Genomic DNA, 20952 nt, shown 5'->3' on the forward strand with positions numbered 1-20952 from the left:
TAGAGAAATGTGAAGTCATATCTTTTGGAACTAAAACTAGGGAAAGGGAGAAAACCTTAAATGGCAAGATTCTATACGGCATAGAGAAGCAGAGGGTGTGCTGATACATCGATCATTAGCAGTGGCAGCGCAAGTAGTTTAGCCCATATAAAGGCAAACTGAACCCCTGGTTTTGTAATTAGATGCACACAATACAGAAGCAGAGGGGAGGTTGTAAAGACCTTAGCTGGGATGCAGTTGGAGTAGGGTATGCAAAATTGAGCATCCCAATATAGAAAGGCTTTAAAAGCTATGGTAAAGATGCAATGTAAATTTACAAGGACCTTATCAAAGCTAGCTTCACTAGAGGAGAGAAGGGTTAAGGGTGCCCGGACAAAGGTGTTGACGACGAAGGATTATGATAGGGTTGTTCCCACTGGAGTACACTGGCAGTTTTGTGATGATCACAAAAAGAATTAAAGGGGAGGTTGGAAAAATTGTATTTACACAGAACGTGGGTTGGATGTAGAATTCACTCTCACAAACCCACTGTTGAAGCAGCACCCAGGAATTTTATTATAAAGGGAATTAGATAGTTGCCTGAAAGAGAGAAATGTTGGAAGTATGGGAGCAAGGTTAGTGGGAGTAGACTGGGTGGGATATTAAAAGATGTTAACTTCCCAACCCATAGTCACGGCCAACCCCTCGACCTTGCCATCCCCATTGTGTTAATCGAAGATAAGGCGATTTCTGACCACTTCCTCATATCACTCTCCACCCACATCCCCCTTCCCCCTCCCCCCCCACCAAACCCTACTTTCTTCTGTGTTCGCCCCTGGAAAAAACTCTCTCCCAACTCTCTTACAAATGCACTCGGGCCTCCAGTCACCACGACATTTCTGCAACTACCGATCTGCTCAACCACACCCTCACCACCACTTTTGACGCCATAGTCCCTATTAAAACAATTACTCTCTCACGCTGGCCACTCCCCCTGATGTGACCCTCAACCTCTCTCCCTCAAGTCCAAGGGACGCAGGCTTGAACAGATATGGTGGACAACCGGTTTAGCCATTCACCGCCAGATCTGGCTGGACCACAAAAAGCATTATCGGGTCCTGCCCTCATCCGCCAAAACTGCTCACTATTCCAGGATCATTCTGGAATGCAAAGATAAACCCCGGCTTCTATTCTCCACTGCTAGCCGTCTTCCTAAACCCCTCTCTCCTGTCTCCTCCGATAACAAGTGTGAGGAGCTCATGGACTTCTTAGTCTCCAAGATTGAGACCATCCGCTCAGTTGCCTCTGCCATTTCCCTTCCATCCCCTAGCCCACCAGGCCAAACTTCCTCTAAGGTTTCCCCCTGCCCTAGCCCTGAATTCGCATCTTTTTCCAGTTTCTCTCCAATCTCGATCATGACCTCTCCGAGCTCATCTTGTCCACGAGACCCACTTCCTGCTCCCTCGACCCTATTCCCACTAAACTGCTGACCACCCAACTTCCTTTTCTGGCTCCCATGTTAGCCGACATTGTTAACGGTTCGCTCTCCTCAGGTACTGGCCGCTCTCCCTCAAATCTGCCGTCATCACCCCTCTCTCCAAAAAAACAACCCTTGACCCCTCCATCATTACAAACTACTGCCCCATCTCCAATGTCCTTGAACGTGTTGTCGCCTCCCAAATCCATGCCCATCCTTCCCGCAACTCCATGTTTGAATCCCTTCAATCGGCCCCTGCCACAGTACCGAAACGGTTCTCAAAGTCACAAATGACATTCTTTGTGACTGTGACAAAGGTAAACTATCCCTCCTCGACTTGTCTGCAGCCTTTGACACGGTTGACCACTCCATCCTCCTCCAACGCCTCTCCACCGTCGTCCAGCTGGGTGGGACTGCACTCGCCTGGCTCCATTCTTATCTAATTATAGCCAGAGAATCACCTGCAACGGCTTCTCTTCCCGCTCCCGTATCGTTATCTCTGGGGTCCCTCAAGGATCTATCCTTGGCCCCCTCCTATTTCTCATCTACATGTTGCCTCTTGGCGACATCATCTGAAAACACAGCGTCAGTTTCCACATGTACGCTGATGACACCCAGCTCCACCTCACTACCTCTTCTCTCAACCCCTCCACTGTTTCTAAATTGTCAGACCACTTGTCCACTCGATGAGCAAAATTTTTCTCCAATTAAATATTTCGAAGACGGAAGCCATTGTTTTCAGTCCCCACCACAAACTCCGTTCCTTAGCCACCGACTCCATCCCACTCCCCAACACCTGTCTTGAGACTGAACCACACTGTTCACAACCTTGGCTTCTGACCATATATTCATGCTATAACTAAGACTGCCTATTTCCACCTCCTTAACATCACCCGTCTCCGCCCCTGCCTCAGCTCATCCGCTGCTGAAACCCTCATTCATGCCTTTGCTACCTCTAGACTTGACTATTCCCCCACGTTCTACCCTACGTAAACCTGAGGTCATCCAAAGCTCAGCTGCCCGTGTTCTAACTCACACCAAGTCCTGTTCTCCCATCACCCGTGCTCACTGACCTACATTGGCTCCCGGTTAAGCAACACCTCCATTTCAAAATTCTCATCCTTGTTTTCAAATCCCTCCATGGCCTCGCCCCTCCCTATCTCTGTAATCTCCTCCAGCCCCCCCTCCCCCCACACACATATCTGTACTCTGCTAATTCTGCCCTCTTGAGCATCCCTGATTATAATCACTGGGCCCCAAGCTCTGGAATTACCTCCCTACTTCAGTTTCCTCCTTTAAGATGCTCCTTATAACCTACCTCTATGACCAAGTCATCTGCCCTAATTTCTCCCTATGTGGCTCGGTGTCAAATTTTAGTGTTGTAATACTCCTGTGAAGTGCCCTGCGAAGTTTTATTACGTTAAAGGCGCTATACAAATACAAGTTGTTGTTGTAGGGGGAGTGAGCAGGAGAATGGGATTAGACTGGGTCAGATATTAAAGGGTACGAGAAGTGAGGGGGAGAGTGGGATTAGACTGGGTGGGATATTAAAGGGTACGAGAAGTGAGGGGGAGAGTGGGATTAGGCTGGGTGGGATATTAAAGGGTACGGGGAGTGGGCAGGAGAGTGGGATTAGACTGGGTGGGATATTTAAGGGTACGGGGAGTGAGGGGGAGAGTGGGATTAGACTGGGTGGGATATTAAAGGGTACGAGAAGTGAGGGGGAGAGTGGGATTAGGCTGGGGGGATATTAAAGGGTACGGGGAGTGGGCAGGAGAGTGGGATTAGACTGGGTGGGATATTAAAGGGTACGGGGAGTGAGCGGGAGAGTGGGATTAGACTGGGTGGGATATTAAAGGGTACGAGAAGTGAGGGGGAGAGTGGGATTAGGCTGGGTGGGATATTAAAGGGTACGGGGAGTGGGCAGGAGAGTGGGATTAGACTGGGTGGGATATTTAAGGGTACGGGGAGTGAGGGGGAGAGTGGGATTAGACTGGGTGGGATATTAAAGGGTACGAGAAGTGAGGGGGAGAGTGGGATTAGGCTGGGTGGGATATTAAAGGGTACGGGGAGTGGGCAGGAGAGTGGGATTAGACTGGGTGGGATATTTAAGGGTACGGGGAGTGAGCGGGAGAGTGGGATTAGACTGGGTGGGATATTAAAGGGTACGGGGAGTGAGCGGGAGAGTGGGATTAGACTGGGTGGGATATTAAAGGGTATGGGGAGTGAGCGGGAGAGTGGGATATTAAAGGGTACGGAGAGTGAGCAGGAGAGTGGGATTAGACTTGGGTGGGATATTAAAGGGTACGGGGAGTGAGCAGGAGAGTGGGATTAGACTGGGTGGGATATTAAAGGGTACGGGGAGTGAGCGGGAGAGTGGGATTAGACTGGGTGGGATGTTAAAGGGTTTGGGGAGTGAGCGGGAGAGTGGGATTAGACTGGGTGGGATATTAAAGGGTATGGGGAGTGAGGAGAGTGGGATTAGACTGGGTGGGGTATTAAAGGGTGTGGGGAGTGAGCAGGAGAGTGGGATTAGACTGGGTGGGATATTAAAGGGTACAGGGAGTGAGCAGGAGAGTGGGATGTGAAAGGTAGGATATTAAAGGGTACAGGGTGTAAGCAGATTGTGATTAGGCTCACCAATGTAGACATGATGGGCCAAATGGCCTGTTTCTGTGCTGGAACAGTCTATGATTAAGGGAAGTAGGAAAGTGCAGGACCAGTAAAGATTCTGCGGACCATCTGGCCAACCCCCAAAAAAATTAATACCGCTCAATCGACCATTCCCTCAAATAGCTGTTGAATGCTCCCGTAAATTTTTCCCACATGCAGTCAGGATGCACAGTGACTCCAAAAACTATTTAAGGGAGCACACACTCATAACTAAGTGCGATTAGAATGATAGAATGATACAGCGCAGGAAGCCTTTCGGCCCATCGTACCGGTGCTGGCTCTTTGAACGACCATCTAATTAGTCCCACTCCCCGGCTCCTTCCCCACAGAACCTGAACATTTTTCCCCTTCAAGTATTTATCCAATTCTCTTTTGAAAGTTGCTTCCACCATCCTTTCAGGCAGCGCATTCCAGATCACAACAACTCGCTGTGGAATTTTTTCTTTTACTCATGCCGCCTCTGGTTCTTTTCTCAATGACCTTAAACCCGTCTCCTCTGGATACCGACCGTTCTGCCAGCGGAAATAGTTTCTCCTAGTCACGCTATCAAATCCCTTCATTTTAAACTCCTCTATTAAATCTCCCTCTAAACCTTCCTCTGCTCTCAGAAGAATGACCCGTTTCTCTGGTCTCTCACCCCTGGTACCATTCTAGTCAATCTCTTCTGCACCTCTCCAAGGTCTTCGCATCCTTCGTAAAATGTGGTGCCCAGAACTGAACACAATACTCCAGCGGAGGCCTAACCAGTGTTTTATAAAGGTTTAGCTTAACTTCCTTGCTTTTGTACTCTATTCCTCTATTAATAAAGCCAAGGATCCCATATACCTTTTTAATAGCCTTCTCAATGTTTCCTATCACCTTCACAGACTTGGGTACATACACCCCCACTGTACACAAATATACAATGATTATAAAATGGCTTACATAGACACATGAATGTAACCTACACAACCACTTGCATTTATATAGTGCCTTTAATGTAGCGAAACATCCCACGGTGCTTAACATATAACTCCATAGAAATGTGCGCGAATGTAAACATGCATGCATAATAGCTCCATAAAGTGAATATACTTTCTTGAGAACCTAGCTAAAAAAAAAGCATACTCTGCCCCCACTACCTCCCTAGACAGTCCCGTCCACAGAGTTACCTCCCTACATGAGTAATAGTTCAATTGAAACTGTCCGTCTCTTCTAATCTTGAGCCCATGTCCTGTGGTGCTAGGGTTTGTGGCAATCTCAGGCAGAGTCCAATTTATATATTCCTTTAAGGATCTTGAATATCATGTCCTCTATACACAATCCCAGGGCTCTTCAACCTCTCCTCATAACCTTAAGCTGGTATCAGCTAGTTGCCCTTTGTGCACTGCCTCCGATGTCTGGGGATCCGAGCTGTAGTAAGGTGACCGGAATTGTCCACAGTACTCCAGGTTGTGACTGTACCAGTGCCTTGTGCAGACTCATTAATTCTTTTCTATCCCTCCTCTATAAGGCAATTATAAAACAGGTCACAGCAAAAACTGGACACAATAAAATAAAATGACATCACGCAGCTACCAAGATGGTAGAAGGCGAACTAGATGGACCTGGTCTTTTTCATCCAGCAATTCCTACGTTCCGATACACATCACAAAAAAGCACTTCCATTGCAAAATAAAAATGCTACAGGTAGACTATCCTTTATCCGAAAACCTCGGGACCAGCCGTGTTTCGGTTTTCGGAAAATTTCGGAAGGTACATAGATACATAGATACATAGAAGATAGGAGCAGGAGCAGGAGTAGGCCATTCGGCCCTTCGTGCCTGCTCCGCCATTCGATGAGATCATGGCTGATCCTTTAATTCAGTATCCCGTCCCCGCCTTCTCTCCGTAACCCTTAACCCCTTTTGCCCGTAGAAATATATCTAATTCCCTCTTAAATATATTTAATGAGCTGGCGTACACTGCCCTCTGTGGCAATGAGTTCCACAGGTTCACCACTCTCTGAGTGAAGAAATTCCCCCTCATCTCTGTCCTAAATGGTTTAGCCCTTATCCTTAAATTATGTCCTCTAGTTCTGTTCTCACCCGCCAAGGGAAACATTCCTTCTGCATCCAGTCTTTTGTCATTCTATCTTTAAAGGTATTTGATCTAAGACTGGGAAATTTGTCGGGGGTGGGGGTCGGCGGGGGGGTCAGGGTCGGCGGGGGGTCGGGGTCGTGCGCACGACTTACGCTGAACGAAAACACTTTCGGTTTTCAGAGGATTTCGGTTTTCGGAAGTGCGGATAAAGGATACACTATCCCTTATCCGAAAGGGTGGGGGTCGGCCGGGAGGGGGAGAAAAAGAATATCGGACAGGCCGCTGCAGCTATCGGACGGGCCGCTGTATTGTTGGGTTCACTCTCCCGGTATACCTCCTTCACACTGCCCGGCTCGGCCTGCAATCTCCTACCCAGGAGGGAACTCAGTGACCCTCTGCCCTGCTCAGCGTAAGTCGTGCACCACTCTGGTCATGTCGTGCGCACGACTTACGCTGAACAAAAAAACCTTCGGTTTTTAGAGGGTTTCGGTTTTCGGAAGTTCGGATAAAGGGTAGTCTACCTGTATTATAATCAAGGTGGAGGGTAATACTTACCGTTTCAATTGTTGCTCGTCCTTTGTTATCCGCTTCATAGCTATGAATATCAAATGTCAGAAGCTTATCTGTATACATTCTCAGTGTGGCAAAGCTGCAAATAAAAATTCATTACAGTTCAGAAAAACACACGTGAAACTTGGGCCAATTTATCTACCTCTACCAGCAAGTGAGAGAAGACGATAACTAGGCTATAATTTCCTGGTTTATCCTTTCCTTTTTAAAAAAAAAAGTGCAACTTTTGCCAACTCTAGTCCTTTGGCACAATTTCCATTTCCAAAGATTTCTGTAAAATTAGTATCTCCATGATCTCACCCCACCTTCCAATAGCAAGCTGAGATAGGAAAGAGGGAATCACACAATATACAGGAAATGCCATGTACTGCCTTACAGTTCCATATACAGTCCCCACGGCTTACAGCGGGTGAATTGGTGTTATTGCGATTTGCTCGCTATACCCAGTAAAACTAAAAAAAACAACTATTTTTAAAAAACAGGACATTTCCACTTAACTGCCTCTTCTCATTGTTAGCAGTTGCATCCAGAATTTCATCACTACGGTAATGGCACTTTAACGAGGTGCGAACAGCTGACTGAAACTGCTTGAAGACACGACTTTGGCTGAAATCAGCAGAGCCTCTTAAATGGGCAAGTACTTATTGAACTGCCCAAAATAGTCAGCGCACTTAATACATTATAAGCAGCACCTTTGTATTTGACTCCTGGAGGGGGCCAACAAGGCAAGGGAATACACTGTAAATGGTAGGACACTGAGAAGTGGCAGGGAACAGAGGGACTTTGGAGTGCAGGTCCATAGATTCCTGAAGGGAGCAGGGCAGGTAGATAAGGTGGTTAAGAAGGCATACGGGATACTTTCCTTTATAAGCCAAGGCACAGAATATAAGAGCAGGGAGGTTATGCTTGAACTGTATAAAACACTAATTGGCCACAGCTAGAATACTGTGTACAGTTCTGGTCAGCACATTACAGGAAGGATGGGATTGCACTGGAGAGGGTACAGAGGAGATTTACGAGGATGTTGCCAGGACTGGAGAATTTTAGCTATGAGGAAAGATTGGAGAGGCTGTGGTTGTTTTCTTTGGAACAGAGGATTTTCAGGATTTCAAGATGGCTGCGGCTAGGCTGGCAGTTCCATAAGGAGCTCTTCACTTCAATCCATGGGAATCTCCTGCCATCCTTTGCCCTTTCTCTGCCAAATCTCCTCGCTTCCACTGCTCAAGTTCCCCTGGCTCCATCAGTTGGTGCATTTTAAACCTCCAATACCCATCCCCCACCCCTGCTCCGATTCTCAAATTTGGTTTCCGGATTCCTGGACTTCTCACGACATCGAGATTACGTTTCTGCATCGGACTACACTGGATTACACCGCAAGACTCATTTGCTGTGTCACAAATGGCCTTCCCCACTGCGGCTGTTTCTCTGCTGAGCTGGGTGACTCGTTTGACTGATTTTCCTGCTTTGTTGGTCGCTGGCTTGTGGTTTTACATTTTCTCCGCTGCTTTTGATCTGCGGTGACGTCGAACTTCACGTCAGCTTCGCCATTATCTTCCTGCACCGCAAACGATTCTCATTACCACGGCAACAACCTCCATCCGACAATTCTCAACCCATCAAATAGCTTCTGGACTTCACTCGCCTGCTACTCCTTTCTCCGAGCTTGGACAACAGCTTGGGACACCCGACTTAAACTCTGCACTCCCTACTATTGTCACCAACTTATTCCCTACCACTACCAGGAAATATGTATCCCTATAATTGCTACATAACCAGGCCAATGTAACTTGAGTTTTTACTGTCCACTCGCGTGCGTATTTGGGCTGCCACTCCGGACCCGAACCGTTCACTTCTATTTCCAGTTTTTACTCCCCCACTTTTTTTTCTCTCTATCCGTCCCTGACCGGTCTCTCCTGTCGTCATGCCGCCCTTCATCTCTCTCGGATACTCTGCCCTCCCAAATCACTACCCCAACCCTTCATTACTCTTCAACCTTCCTACTCTCCTGCCGTCGTCCCAGGCTTGACTCCCTCTTAGATAAGCCTACACCTTCCTTCTGTGCCTCTCTTGGCATCCTCCGAAGGGTCCACCGTGGCACTCATTGCTGTCTCCTCACGAGCAGCAACCCCAACTGTCCCATCCTACTCTCTCACCGACCTTCCCGCCCGAAGACAATGGCTTCGGTCTTCCCAGTATTTAATTGGAGAAAATTTCTGCTCATCCAGTACAAGCAGTGTGTCAATTTGGAGGCAGTGGAGGGGTCGAGAGAAATGGTGGTGAGGTAGAGCTGGGTGTCATCAGCGTACATGTGGAAACTGATGCTGTGTTTTCAGATGATGTCACCAAGAGGCAGCATGTAGCTGAGAAATAGGAGGGGGCCAAGGATCAATCCTTGAGGGACCCCAGAGGTAACGATGCGGGAGCGGGAAGAGAAGCCGTTGCAGGTGATTCTCTGGTTACGATTAGAGAGATAAGAATGGAACCAGGCGAGTGCAGTCCCACCCAGCTGGACGATGGTGGAGAGGCGTTGGAGGAGGATGGAGTGGTCAACCGTGTCAAAGGCTGCAGACAAGTCAAGAAGGACGAGGAGGGATAGTTTACCTTTGTCACAGTCACAAAGGATGTCATTTGTGACTTTGAGAGCCATTTCAGTACTGTGGCAAGGGCAGAAACCCGATTGGAGGGATTCAAACATGGAATTGTGGGAAAGATGGGCATTGATTTGGAAGGCGACAACACGTTCAAGAACTTTGGAGAGGAAAGGGAGGTTGGTGATGGGCGGTAATTTGCAAGGACGGAGGGGTCAAGGGTAGGTTTTTTTGAGGAGCGGGGTGATGACGGCAGATTTGAAGGAGAGTGGGACAGTACCCGAGAGAGAACCGTTAACAATGTCAGCTAATATGGGAGCCAGAAAAGGAATTTGGGTGGTCAGCAGTTTATTGGGAATAGGGTCGAGGGAGCAGGAAGTGGGTCTCTTGGTCAGGATGAGCGTTGAGACGTCATGAGGGGAGATCAGGGAGAAACTGGAGAAAGATCCGAATTCCGGACTAGGGCAGGGGGGAACCTGAGAGGTCCGGTGGGCTCGGAGAAGGAAGAGAAGTGGCAGAGGCAGCTGATCGGATGGTCGCAGTCTTAGAGACAAAGAAGTCCATGAGCTCCTCGCACTTATTGTTGGAGGTGAGTGTGGAGGAGACAGGGGAGAGGGGTTTAAGAGTTAACAGTAGAAAATAGTAGCCGGGGGCTATCTTTGCATTCCAGAATGATCCTGGAATAGTGAGCAGTTTTGGCAGACAAGAATAGGTCACGATAATGCTTTATGTAGTCCAGCCAGATCTGGCAGTGAATGGCTAAACCAGTTGTCCGCCATATCCGTTCAAGTCTGCATCCCTTGGACTTGAGGGAGTGAAGGTGTGAGCCATACCAGGGGAAATGATCAGGGTGAGAGAGTAATTGTGTTAAATGGGACTATAGCATCAAAGGTGGTGGTGAGGGTGTGGTTGAGCAGATCAGCAGCTGCAGAAATATTGTGATGAATGAATGGAGGGCCAAAGGCTGGACAGTTGGGATTTCGTAAGTGCAGCTGTGAGAGTGTGGGAAGAGAGTTTTTTGCAAGGGTGGACACAGAAGGAAGTAGGGTTGGGTGGGGGAAGGGGGATGTGGGTGGAAAGCGATACAAGGAAGTGGTCAGAGATGGCCTTATCTTCGATTGACACGGTGGGAGTAGCGAGGCCACGAGAGATAGCAAAGTCGAGGGGGTGGCCGTGAATATGGGTTGGGGAGTTCACATGGAGGGAGAGATTAAGGGAGGATAGGAGGCTAGTGAACTCAGAGGAGAGAGAGCATGATGAATTGAGATGGAGGTTGAAATCACCGAGGATGAGAAGTTGTTTGGTGCAGAGGCTGAGGGAGGAAAGCAGTGAGGATATCTTGGTGATAACATTTTTTATCGTACTTGGGTGGGCGGTAGAGAACGAGAATTTGAAATGAGGTGAGGGGGTAGAACAAAGTGAGATGCCCAAAGGAGGAGAAAGTGCCGGAGGAGTAGGGGGACAGACCAAGGTGTGATTTGGTGATGAGAGCCACACCGTCACCACGGCGGTCTGAGCGGGGCAAGTGGTGGAAAGTATAGCCAGGCGGGGAGGCTTCATTTAAGTGTAAGGTTTCATCACCCCTCAGCCAAGTTTCCGTCAGGGCCATGATGTTGATGTAATCATCCACGATAAGCTCATGGATGGCAAGGGCCTTGTTTGCAAGTGAACGGACATTCTGCAGGAAGACGTGGAGAGGGTCGGTGATGGCTGATCCACTGCCAGAGTCCACAGGGTCAGCACTGGGAGGGGCGAGTTGGACGGGGAGGAGTTTGGCAATGTTAGCCCCCAGTAGGTGCCCTCTCCCTAGCATCTGTCTGAGGCTGAACCAGACTGTTCGCAACCTTGCTGTCATATTTGACCATGAAATGAGTTTCCAACCACATATCCTTGGCATAACTAAGACCGCCTACTTCCACCTCCGTAACACTGCCAGTCTCCGCCCTGCCTCAGCTCAGCTGCTGGTGAAACCCTCACCCATGCCCATGCCTTTGTTACCTCTAGACTTGACTATTCCAACGCACTCCTGGCTGGCCTCCCACATTCTAAACTTGAGGTCATCCAAAACTCAGCTGCCTGTGTCCTAACTCACACCAAATCCCGTTCACCCATCACCCCTGTGCTCGCTGACCTCCATTGGCTCCCGGTTAAGCAACGCCTTTATTTCAAAATTCTCATCCTCGTTTTCAAATCCCTCCATGAATTTGCCCTCCCTATCTCTGTAATCTCCTTCAGCCCCACAACCCTGCCCCTCCACAGATATCTGCGCTGCTCTAATTCTGCTCTCGAGCATCCCTGATTATAATCGCTCAACCATCGGTGGCCGTGCCTTCAGCTATCTAAGCCCGAAGCTCTTGAACTCCCTCCCTAAACCTCTCCTTCCTGCTTTAAGACGCTCCTTAAAACCTACCTCTGAGCAAGCTTTTGGTCACCTGCCCTAATTTATGTGGCTTGGTGTCAATGTTTTGTCTTAAAACACTCCTGTGAAGCGCCTTGGAACGTTTTACTACGTTAAAAGGTGCTATATAAATACAAGTTGTTGTTGTTGTGGCTGAGGGGAGACTTGATTAAGGTGTAAAAAATTATGAGGAGCCGAGATAGAGTGGATAGGAAGGACCTATTTCTCCTAGCAGAGAGGTAAATAACCAGGGGGCATAGATTTAAAGTAATTGGTAGAAGGATTAGAGGGGAGTTGAGGAGAACTTTATTCACCCAGAGGGTGGTGGGGGTCTGGAACTCACTGCCTGAAAGGGTGGGAGAGGCAGGAACCCTCATCACATTTTAAAAGTACTTGGATATGCCCCTGAAGTGCCGGAACCTACAGGGCTACAGACCAAGAGCTGGAAAGTGGGATTAGGCTGGAGAGCTCGGCACAGACACGATGGGCCGAAGGGCCTCCTTCTGTGCCGTAAATTTCTATGATTCTATGGTAATGTAAAATGGTTAGCGCCATTTGCCTGATGTAGTTCTTATGACGGTGTAAGTGGTGGAGTCTGTACCAAGATCGCATAACTTTGAATCAAGATTTTCAACGGTACACTTTAAAAAGATTATAGTTAAGAAATGACAAAAACTATCCAGAACATATACTGTTGCCTTATCTGCTAGGAAGTACCTGGAAGGGGCAGCGGGGCGGAACCAACTCTAGCACAGCACTAAACCAACTGGTCTCATTTCCCTCCAGATATGTTTGAATGCCAAATGCAAGAGTTATTTTATCATTCCCTTCACAGGCAGAGGAGCGTTTAATATTTTTCTGCTAAAATTCTAATTTTGCCACATTGTTAGTTGAAAAAAAGACTGGTTTAAAATCTCTCTTACCTGCCGGTCTTTGCAACGTATGTTACTAAGTAACCATTTTCTCCTAAATTGTGAACGGTCTCTGTCATTCGTTGTTCCTGAAAAATGGGCTGCAAAGCTTCAAGAACAGTTCTGCCATCAGCTGAAGGAAAAGAAAAGAAAAACAATATTAACTAGTGATTGCAGTTACTTGCTGGCTCTTACACCATTAAACCTGGCAACCTTTTACCAATTACCCAGCTACATACAAGACTTGCAGAGTTTAGGCCCCACTTGCACCGAATCGGCTCAAATATTAGAGTCAAATCAACAGCTCTAAGTACTGAAATAACAGAAAATGCTGGAAATACTCAGCAGGCCAGGCAGCCTCCGTGGAGGGAGAAACAGGGTTAACATTTCAGGTCTGGGACCCTTCATCAGCTCGAAGTACTGCATTGTCTTAAAACAAACTTCAGAGCAGTAATTAGCCTCTAACCGATCACAGGGAAGGCTTATTTAGAGCACATCCTGAGTTTTGAGATTTTAAAGGGACATGTACATTAAACACTCCACCCTAGTCGCACTCAATTTTCCTCACAGCAGTCCATTTATACCCATTAGAAAAGGACTAATAATACAGTACATAGTGTGTTACATGGTATAACACTCCTGTCATGATAAAACTGAATTGCCTGAACTACCATCAGCAATACCACAATAGATCCACTAATTAAAACCTTTGGTTAACAAACTTTATAATTTCTAATAATGGAATATTGTCCAAGGTCCTAAGTTTGCAGATGACACCAAAATGGGTACAGTGGTCATATTAACCAATGCACGATAATTCGGAGTACGGCAGAGACTAGATATTCTACGACAAGTGACTCACTTCCTGACCAACTCAATATCTCTCCACCATCTACAAAGGTCGAGTCATGAATGTGATCGAATACTCACCATTGCTCTGGATGGGTGCAGCCACAACATTCAAGAAGCTCAACACTAACCAGGACACCACCAACCGAGACACTGCGGCTGCAGTATGTACAATCTACAGGATTCACTGCAGCAACTCACCAAGGTTACTTCAACAGCACCTCCCTCCCCTGTGACCTCTACCACCAAGAGCAGCAATGTCATGAGAACACCATCACCTCAGAGTTTCGATCCAAGTCACACAGCATCCTGACTTGGGCATATAACGCCATTCCTCCTTTAGCACTGGGTCAATATTGTGGGAACACAATCACCTCAAGGACAGCAGTGGGTCAAGAAGGCCCCTCACCACCTCCTCAGTGTAACTAGATATAGGCAATAAATACCAGCATCAACCACACCCAGAGGGCAAAATTAAGGAAGATATCCAAAGAGACCTGGACCAGGCTAGGTCAATAAACAGAAAGTTCCTACCTTCCTTCCGCCACATTCCTGGGCCACGGCAACTCTGTTTTCTCAGATTGTCCAAGTTTCCCTCCCCCCTCTACTATAATCATTTACACCTCTTCTGGACCAATCTTCTGTTACTTTACTTGTCTCATTACCACCCCCTTTTACCTTGCACCATCATCCCTTTTGTCATTTAATCACTCCTGCCCTCCACCCTACCACAAACCTCCCCTTCGCTCTTTCCCTGCCCTCCACCCTACCACAAACCTCCCCTTCGCTCTTTCCCTGCCCTCCACCCTACCACAAACCTCCCCTTCACTCTTTCCCTGCCCTCCACCCTACCACAAACCTCCCCTTCGCTCTTTCCCTGCCCTCCACCCTACCACAAACCTCCCCTTCGCTCTTTCCCTGCCCTCCACCCTACCACAAACCTCCCCTTCGCTCTTTCCCTGCCCTCCACCCTACCACAAACCTCCCCTTCGCTCTTTCCCTGCCCTCCACCCTACCACAAACCTCCCTTCGCTCTTTCCCTGCCCTCCACCCTACCACAAACCTCCCCTTCGCTCTTTCCCTGCCCGGCTTTCCCCAGGCTCTGCAAAAAAAGCTGTTTATCTCGAACATCTTCCAGTTGTGTTGAAATGTCATGAACCTGAAATATTAACTGTTTCTCTCTCCACGGATGCTGCCTGACCTGAATATTTCCAGCATTTTCTGTTTTTATTTCAGATTTCCAGCACCAGCGGTATTTTCCTTTTGTTTCCTGTAACGAATTGCAGGATACAGTGCAAATTCAGTATGTTACTTGCCGATCTCCTGAGGAATTGGGCGCAAGGTGACGACACCATGTGCAGTTTTTAGGTTCAGCAGGGTGAGAGGGCAGCAGGATAGAAACATAGAAGATAGGAGCAGGAGTAGGCCATTCGGCCCCTCGAGCCTGCTCCACCATTCAATGAGATCATGGCTGATCATCCAAATTCAGTACCCTGTCCCTGCCTTCTCCCCATATCCCTTGATCCCTTTAGCCTTAAGAAATATATCCAACTCCTTCTTGAATATATTTAATGAATTGGCCTCAACGGCTTTCTGTGGCAGAGAATTCCACAGGTTCACCACTCTCTGGGTGAAGAAATTCCTCCTCATCTCAGTCCTAAATGGCTTACCCCTTATCCTTAGACTGTGACCCCTGGTTCTGGACTCCCCAACCATCAGGAACATCCTTCCTGCATCCAGTCTGTCTAGTCCTGTTAGAATTTTATAAGTTTCAATGAGATCCCCTCTCATTCTTCTAAGTGGATCGGAGCCAAGGACTGTGACACTAGAGAGCAGACAGACGATGTTTGTGGCACTTCTACTGAAGGCTGAGTTCCATTTTTTTACTTTGCGGAACTCAAGTTCAGATAGTTTTTTAATTAAAGTTGACAAATTGTGATTTATTTACCTGTTTAGATTCAATTCAATTCAATTTTTATTTGTCATATATGCAGCAGACGTGTGTACTGCACAATGAAATGTTGATTTTTACGAGTCCTCCCAACACGATCCTTATGAAACCAGAACTTGGATCATGATGCACTTGCAGCAACAATATAATAATCTTGTTAACTCGTTAAACAATGGCCAGATTTTGCAGTCAGTGGCGAATGAACAGCATCAACCGTTCATTACACTTGCCCAGTGACATTCGATGGCCTTTTTCACTGGAACTTGCGGTGATTAGAAATCCATTTCAGCGCGGTGCTCTCTACTGGGAATGTGGGACCTGTGTAAACAGGGCAAGCAGTGGTGTATCTCCTTAACCAATCAGATTGAAGAATCTTCACTGAGGCACGCAGAGTCTGAACAGAAAGCAAAATAGAGAGGGAAAGAAAGATGGGATTGAGAGAGAGAGATGAGAGACAGAAACAGAAAGTTCTTATAAAAATTACATTTAATTATTTTTTTTAAACTCCAACAATAATTAAAATCTGAAGGAATGAAATTCCACACTTGTAAAGTTCATTTTCAGTGCCAGAGAGGTTGTTTGGCAATAATTAAGACTTATCACCAGTTCTCAAGTCTGTCTCACCAGAAATGTTCCTGCTCAATTTTTTTGGGTGCGCGGCCCACTCAAATTACCACGCCAGCGCAGTTTTGTCATTAGAACACCTTTGAGCCGGCTGCGCAGAACCTGCAGGTTGCTGTGCGGCTGCGCAGCGTAAAGGAAACATTGCTCACCAGTTCTCAAGCCTGTCTGCCAGTACAGTGCTACAATTGCACGGAATGTGAACTGCAGAATGCAGCCCTTTTACTAGCGCTGCTCCGAACTTTTAACCACAGCAATACAAAAACACGGCCACCAACTCGGTCGATTTTCTCTAGGGCTAATTCTTTTATTAAGTTAATCAGCAAAGGACCATTCAAAGGCATCGGCCAGAATGTGGCAACAACTTTGGATCCGAGAAAGCCAAATTGGAATATTTTCTTAATGGTGAGACTAGAAGCTGTAGAGGAGTAAAGGGATTTAGGTGTCCATGTACACAAATCACTAAAAGCTGGTGCACGGGTACAAAAAGTAATGAAAAAGGCTAATGGAATGTCGGCTTTTATCTCAAGAGTGTTGGAGGACAAGTGAGCAAGTGATACTTCAGTTGTACAGAGAGCCCTGCATTCAGGTTTGGGGACTGAACCTCAAAAGTTGTATTTGCCTTGGAGGGGGTACAGCGCAGGTTCACCAGAATATTAGCAGGGCTTTAAGGGTTAAATTATGACAGGCTGCATAAACTTGGCTTGTATTTCTTTGAGTTTGGAAGGTTGAGGGGTGATCTAATCGAGGTATTTAAAATGATAAAGGGAGAGAGAGAAACTATTTCCTCTGGCGGGGAATCCAGAACAAGAGGGCATGATCTTAAAATTAGCGCTAGGCCATTCAAGAGTGAAATCAGGAAGCACTTTTTCATATAAAGGCTTGTGGAAATCTGGAACTCTCTCCAAGAGGCTGTGGTTGCTGGGTCAACTGAAATTTTCAAGACTGCGATTGCTAGATTTTTTTTGTTAGGTAATGGTCTCAAGGGAGTCCCTAATCAAAATGGTGTTGGCAGAATCCATATCCATGAAAGTAGAGGTGGGTTACCAATTCTTACAGTTGGGGGCTGAGAGTACAAAAACAGGCCTGTTTACACGTCATTTCTTGGTGAAAGTTTGGCAGGCCTACCAAGGTCCTGAAGGGAGATTTACACTTTTTTTAACCATCTCGCAGTGAATAAGGTCAACCATTACCAGGGTTACAGCAGCAGCACTGTCCCAAATAGTACTGGGACATAAGACTGAGCAATCCATGTTTGAAGCGAGTCTTGTGTTACGGGTAGTTTAGTGGTTATGTTACTGGACTAGTAATAGAGATGGGAGTCCAAATCCCACCATTGGCAGTTGTGAATTTGACTTCAATAATTCTGGAATTAAAAAGCTAGTATCAGTAACGGTGACCATGAAGCTATCAGATTGTTGTCAAAACCCATCTGGTTCACTAATGTCCTTTAGGGAAGGAAATCTGCCACCCTGACCCGGTCTGGCCGATATGTGACTCCAGACCCACAGCTTTTGTATTAGTGGTTGACTCTTAACTGCCCTCTGAAATGGCCGAGCAAGCCACTCAGTTGTAATAAACTGTTACAAAAAAATACAATAATAAAACTGTACGGACCACCCAGCACCGACCTAGGCCTAGATTCGAACAGGTCACAGCGGCACACCCAGCCCAGTTGACCCTGCAAAGTCCTCCTCACTAACAACTGGGGGCTTGTGCCAAATTGGAAGAGCTGCCCCACAGACTAGTCAAGCAACAGCGTGACATAGTCAAACTCACAGCATCATATCTTTTAGCCAACGTCCCAGACTCTGCCATTACCATCTCAATAGAGGTGTCCCTGACAGTATTGGTAGGAGTGACCAGTGCACAGTCCTTCTGAGGACACCCTCCATCGTGTTGTGTGGCACTACCACCGTGCTAAATGGGATAGATTCAGAACAGATCTAGCAGCTCAAAACTGGGCATCCATGAGGCGCTGTGGGCCATCAGCAGCAGCAGAATTGTATTCCACCACAATCTATAACCTCATGGCCCGGCATATCCCTCACTCTACCATTACCATCAAGCCAGGGGACCAACCCTGGCTCAATAAAGGAGTGTAGAAGAGCATGCCAGGAGCAGCACCAAGTGGACCTAAAAATGAGGTGCCAACCTGGGGCAGCTATAAAAAAACAGGACTACATGCATGCTAAACAGCGGAAGCAGCATGCTACAGACAGGGCTAAGTGAGCCCACAATCAACGGATCAGATCAAAGCTCTACAGTTCTGCCACATCCAGTTGTGAATGGTGGTGGACAATTAAACAACCAAGGGGAGGAGGAGGCTCCATGAACATCCCCATCCTCAACGATGGTGGAGCCCAGCACGAGTGCAAAAGTCAAGGCTGAAGCAAGTCAAGGCGCAACCATCTTCAGCCAGAAGTGTTGAATGGATGATCCATCTAGGCCTCCTCCCAAGGTCCCCACCATCGTAGATGCCACTCTTCAGTCAATTAAATTCACTCCACGTGATATCAAGAAATAGCTGAGCGCACTGGATACAGGAAAGGCTATGGCCCCATCAACATCCCGGCTGTCGTGCTCCAGAACTAGCTGCGCCTCGAGACAAGCTGTTCCAGTACAGCTACAACGCTGGCATCTACCCGACAAAGTGGAAAACTGCCCAGGTATGTCTTGCCCACAAAAAGCAGGAGAAATCCAATCCAGCCAAATACTGCCCCATCAGCCTCCTCTCAAACATCAAAGTAATGGAAGGTGTTGTCGACAATGCTATCAGGTGGCACTTACTCACCAATAAAAGAAAGACTTGCATAACCTGCTCACCGATGCTCAGTTTGGGTTCCACCAGGACCACTCGAGTCCAGACCTCATTACAGCCTTGGTCCAAAGATGGACAAAAGAGCTGATTTCCAGAGGAGAGGTGAGAGTTACTGCTCTTGACATCAAGGTAGCATTTGACTGAGTGTGGCATCAAGGAGCCCTAGTAAAATTAAATTCAATGGGGATCAGGGGGAAAACTCTCCACTGGCTGTAGTCATACCCAGCACAAAGGAAGATGGCTGTGGTTGTTGGAGGTCAATCCTCTCAACCCCAGGACATTGCTGCAGGAGTTCCTCAGGGCAATGTCCGAGGCCCAACCATCTTCAGCTGGTTCATCAATGACCTTCCCTCCATCATAAGATTAGAAGTGGGGATGATCGCTGATGATTGCACAGTGTTCAGTTCCATTCGCAATTCCTCAGATAATGAAGCAGTCCTTGCCCACATGCAAGACCTGATCAACATCCAGGCTTGGCAAGTAACATTCGTACCACACAAGTGGCAGGCAATGACCACCTCCAACAAGAAAGTCTAACCACCTCCCTTTGACATTCAATGGCATTACAATCGTTGAATCTCCCACCATCAACATCCTGGGAGGGGGAGTCACCACTGACCAGAAACTGGACCAGCCACACAAATCCTATGGCTACAAGAGCAGGTCACAGGCTGGGTATTCTGCAGCAAGTGTCTCACCACCTGACTCCCCAAAGCCTTTTCACCACCTACAAGGCACAAGTCAGGAGTGTGATGGAATACTCTCCACTTGCCTGGATGAGTGCAGCTCCAACAACACTCAATATGCTCAACACCATCCAGGAGAAAGTAGTCTGCTTGATCGACACCCGATCCACCACCTTACGCATTCACTACTTCCACCACCGACACAGTGTGGACCATCTACAAGATGCACTGCAGCAACTCACCAAGGCTTCTTCGGCAGCACCTCCCAAACCCATGACCTCGACCACCTAGAAGGACAAGGGCAGCAGGCACATGGGAACACCACCACCTCCAAGTTCCCTTCCAAGTCACATCAGTCTGACTTGGAAATATATCGCCGTGACTAAATAAAACATTTTAAAACGGATACAGTGCCTTTCACAACCTCAAGATGTCTCAAAGCCAATGACCTACTTTTGAAGTGTAGTCACTGTTAGAATGTAGGAAACACGGCAGCCAATTTCCACACAGTAAGGTGCCACAAACAGCAATGCGATAATGTTTTTGTGATGTTGGTTGAAGGATAAATATTGGCCAGGACATCGTGCTTGCCTATAATATTCTGAATGTAGGGAACATGCTGCAGCTGCTCATTACAGGTGCATTTCATGAACCAGATGCAAATGTTGCAAGGCGTGGTATCACATTCAGGGGAATGATTGTAAACAGGCGAGTCTATTTATAAAGGGATATGGAACAAAGGCAGGAAAATGAAGGTGAGGTACAGATCAACCATAATCTAATTGAATGCCAGAATAGGCTTGAGGGGCTGAATGGCCTTCTGGCGCCTATGACTCAAAGCTTTTGGATCTGCGACAGGGCCCGTTTGATCTGCAGCCAGAACAGGGCTCGAGGCCCCAGGTTACCCACGAGCAAAGCCACAAGATCATCCAGCATACAAAAAAAAATTGCGCTAAGTAGCAGGCTTCCAACTTATTTTTGGGGCTTTTATTTACAGTTGGGCAAATAAACCATAAATAATGGTTGTAGTTGCTTCAAACTTTCTAATCTTTTATCCCAACCACTACAGTAGTTCCAACAAGTTAGTAGCTGCTTATTATACATGTTGCTTTACTAAAGTGTATTTAAAATACTAGATGGGCACTAGGATAAAAATATAAAAGCTATCCTTAATAAAAGAGAAAGTTCAAAAAAAGTGAAGGCCCCTAACTGTGTTTGGTTGGATATAGCCTTTCATGCAAGCAATCAATATCTTTAAAGATCAACATTATCTAGTGACTTCTGTAAACCCAACTTCATGGTACGTGGTGATAATCTTACAAAAACATTTCAATCCCAACCACTGGCTCTTTCAAAGAGAGGTGGCA

At 47.1% G+C, this 20952-nt stretch overlaps 1 protein-coding gene across 1 annotated transcript in view; it reads right to left on the reverse strand.

The window, feature by feature from the left end:
* The window catches only part of sms (spermine synthase), a 71684-nt gene that overhangs the window by 48548 nt on the left and 2184 nt on the right, over nucleotides 1-20952 (reverse strand). The window contains exons 2-3 of the mRNA XM_086006146.1: nucleotides 12670-12790; nucleotides 6746-6839 (exon numbers count right to left, since the gene is read on the reverse strand). Coding sequence (XP_085862272.1) covers nucleotides 6746-6839; nucleotides 12670-12790 — 215 coding nt within the window. The remainder of the gene's footprint in view (nucleotides 1-6745; nucleotides 6840-12669; nucleotides 12791-20952) is intronic.

Source organism: Somniosus microcephalus, chromosome 14 (genome assembly GCF_052327205.1).
Source record: "Somniosus microcephalus isolate GS21.2 chromosome 14, FLI_Smic_1.0, whole genome shotgun sequence".
Lineage (NCBI taxonomy): Eukaryota > Metazoa > Chordata > Chondrichthyes > Squaliformes > Somniosidae > Somniosus > Somniosus microcephalus.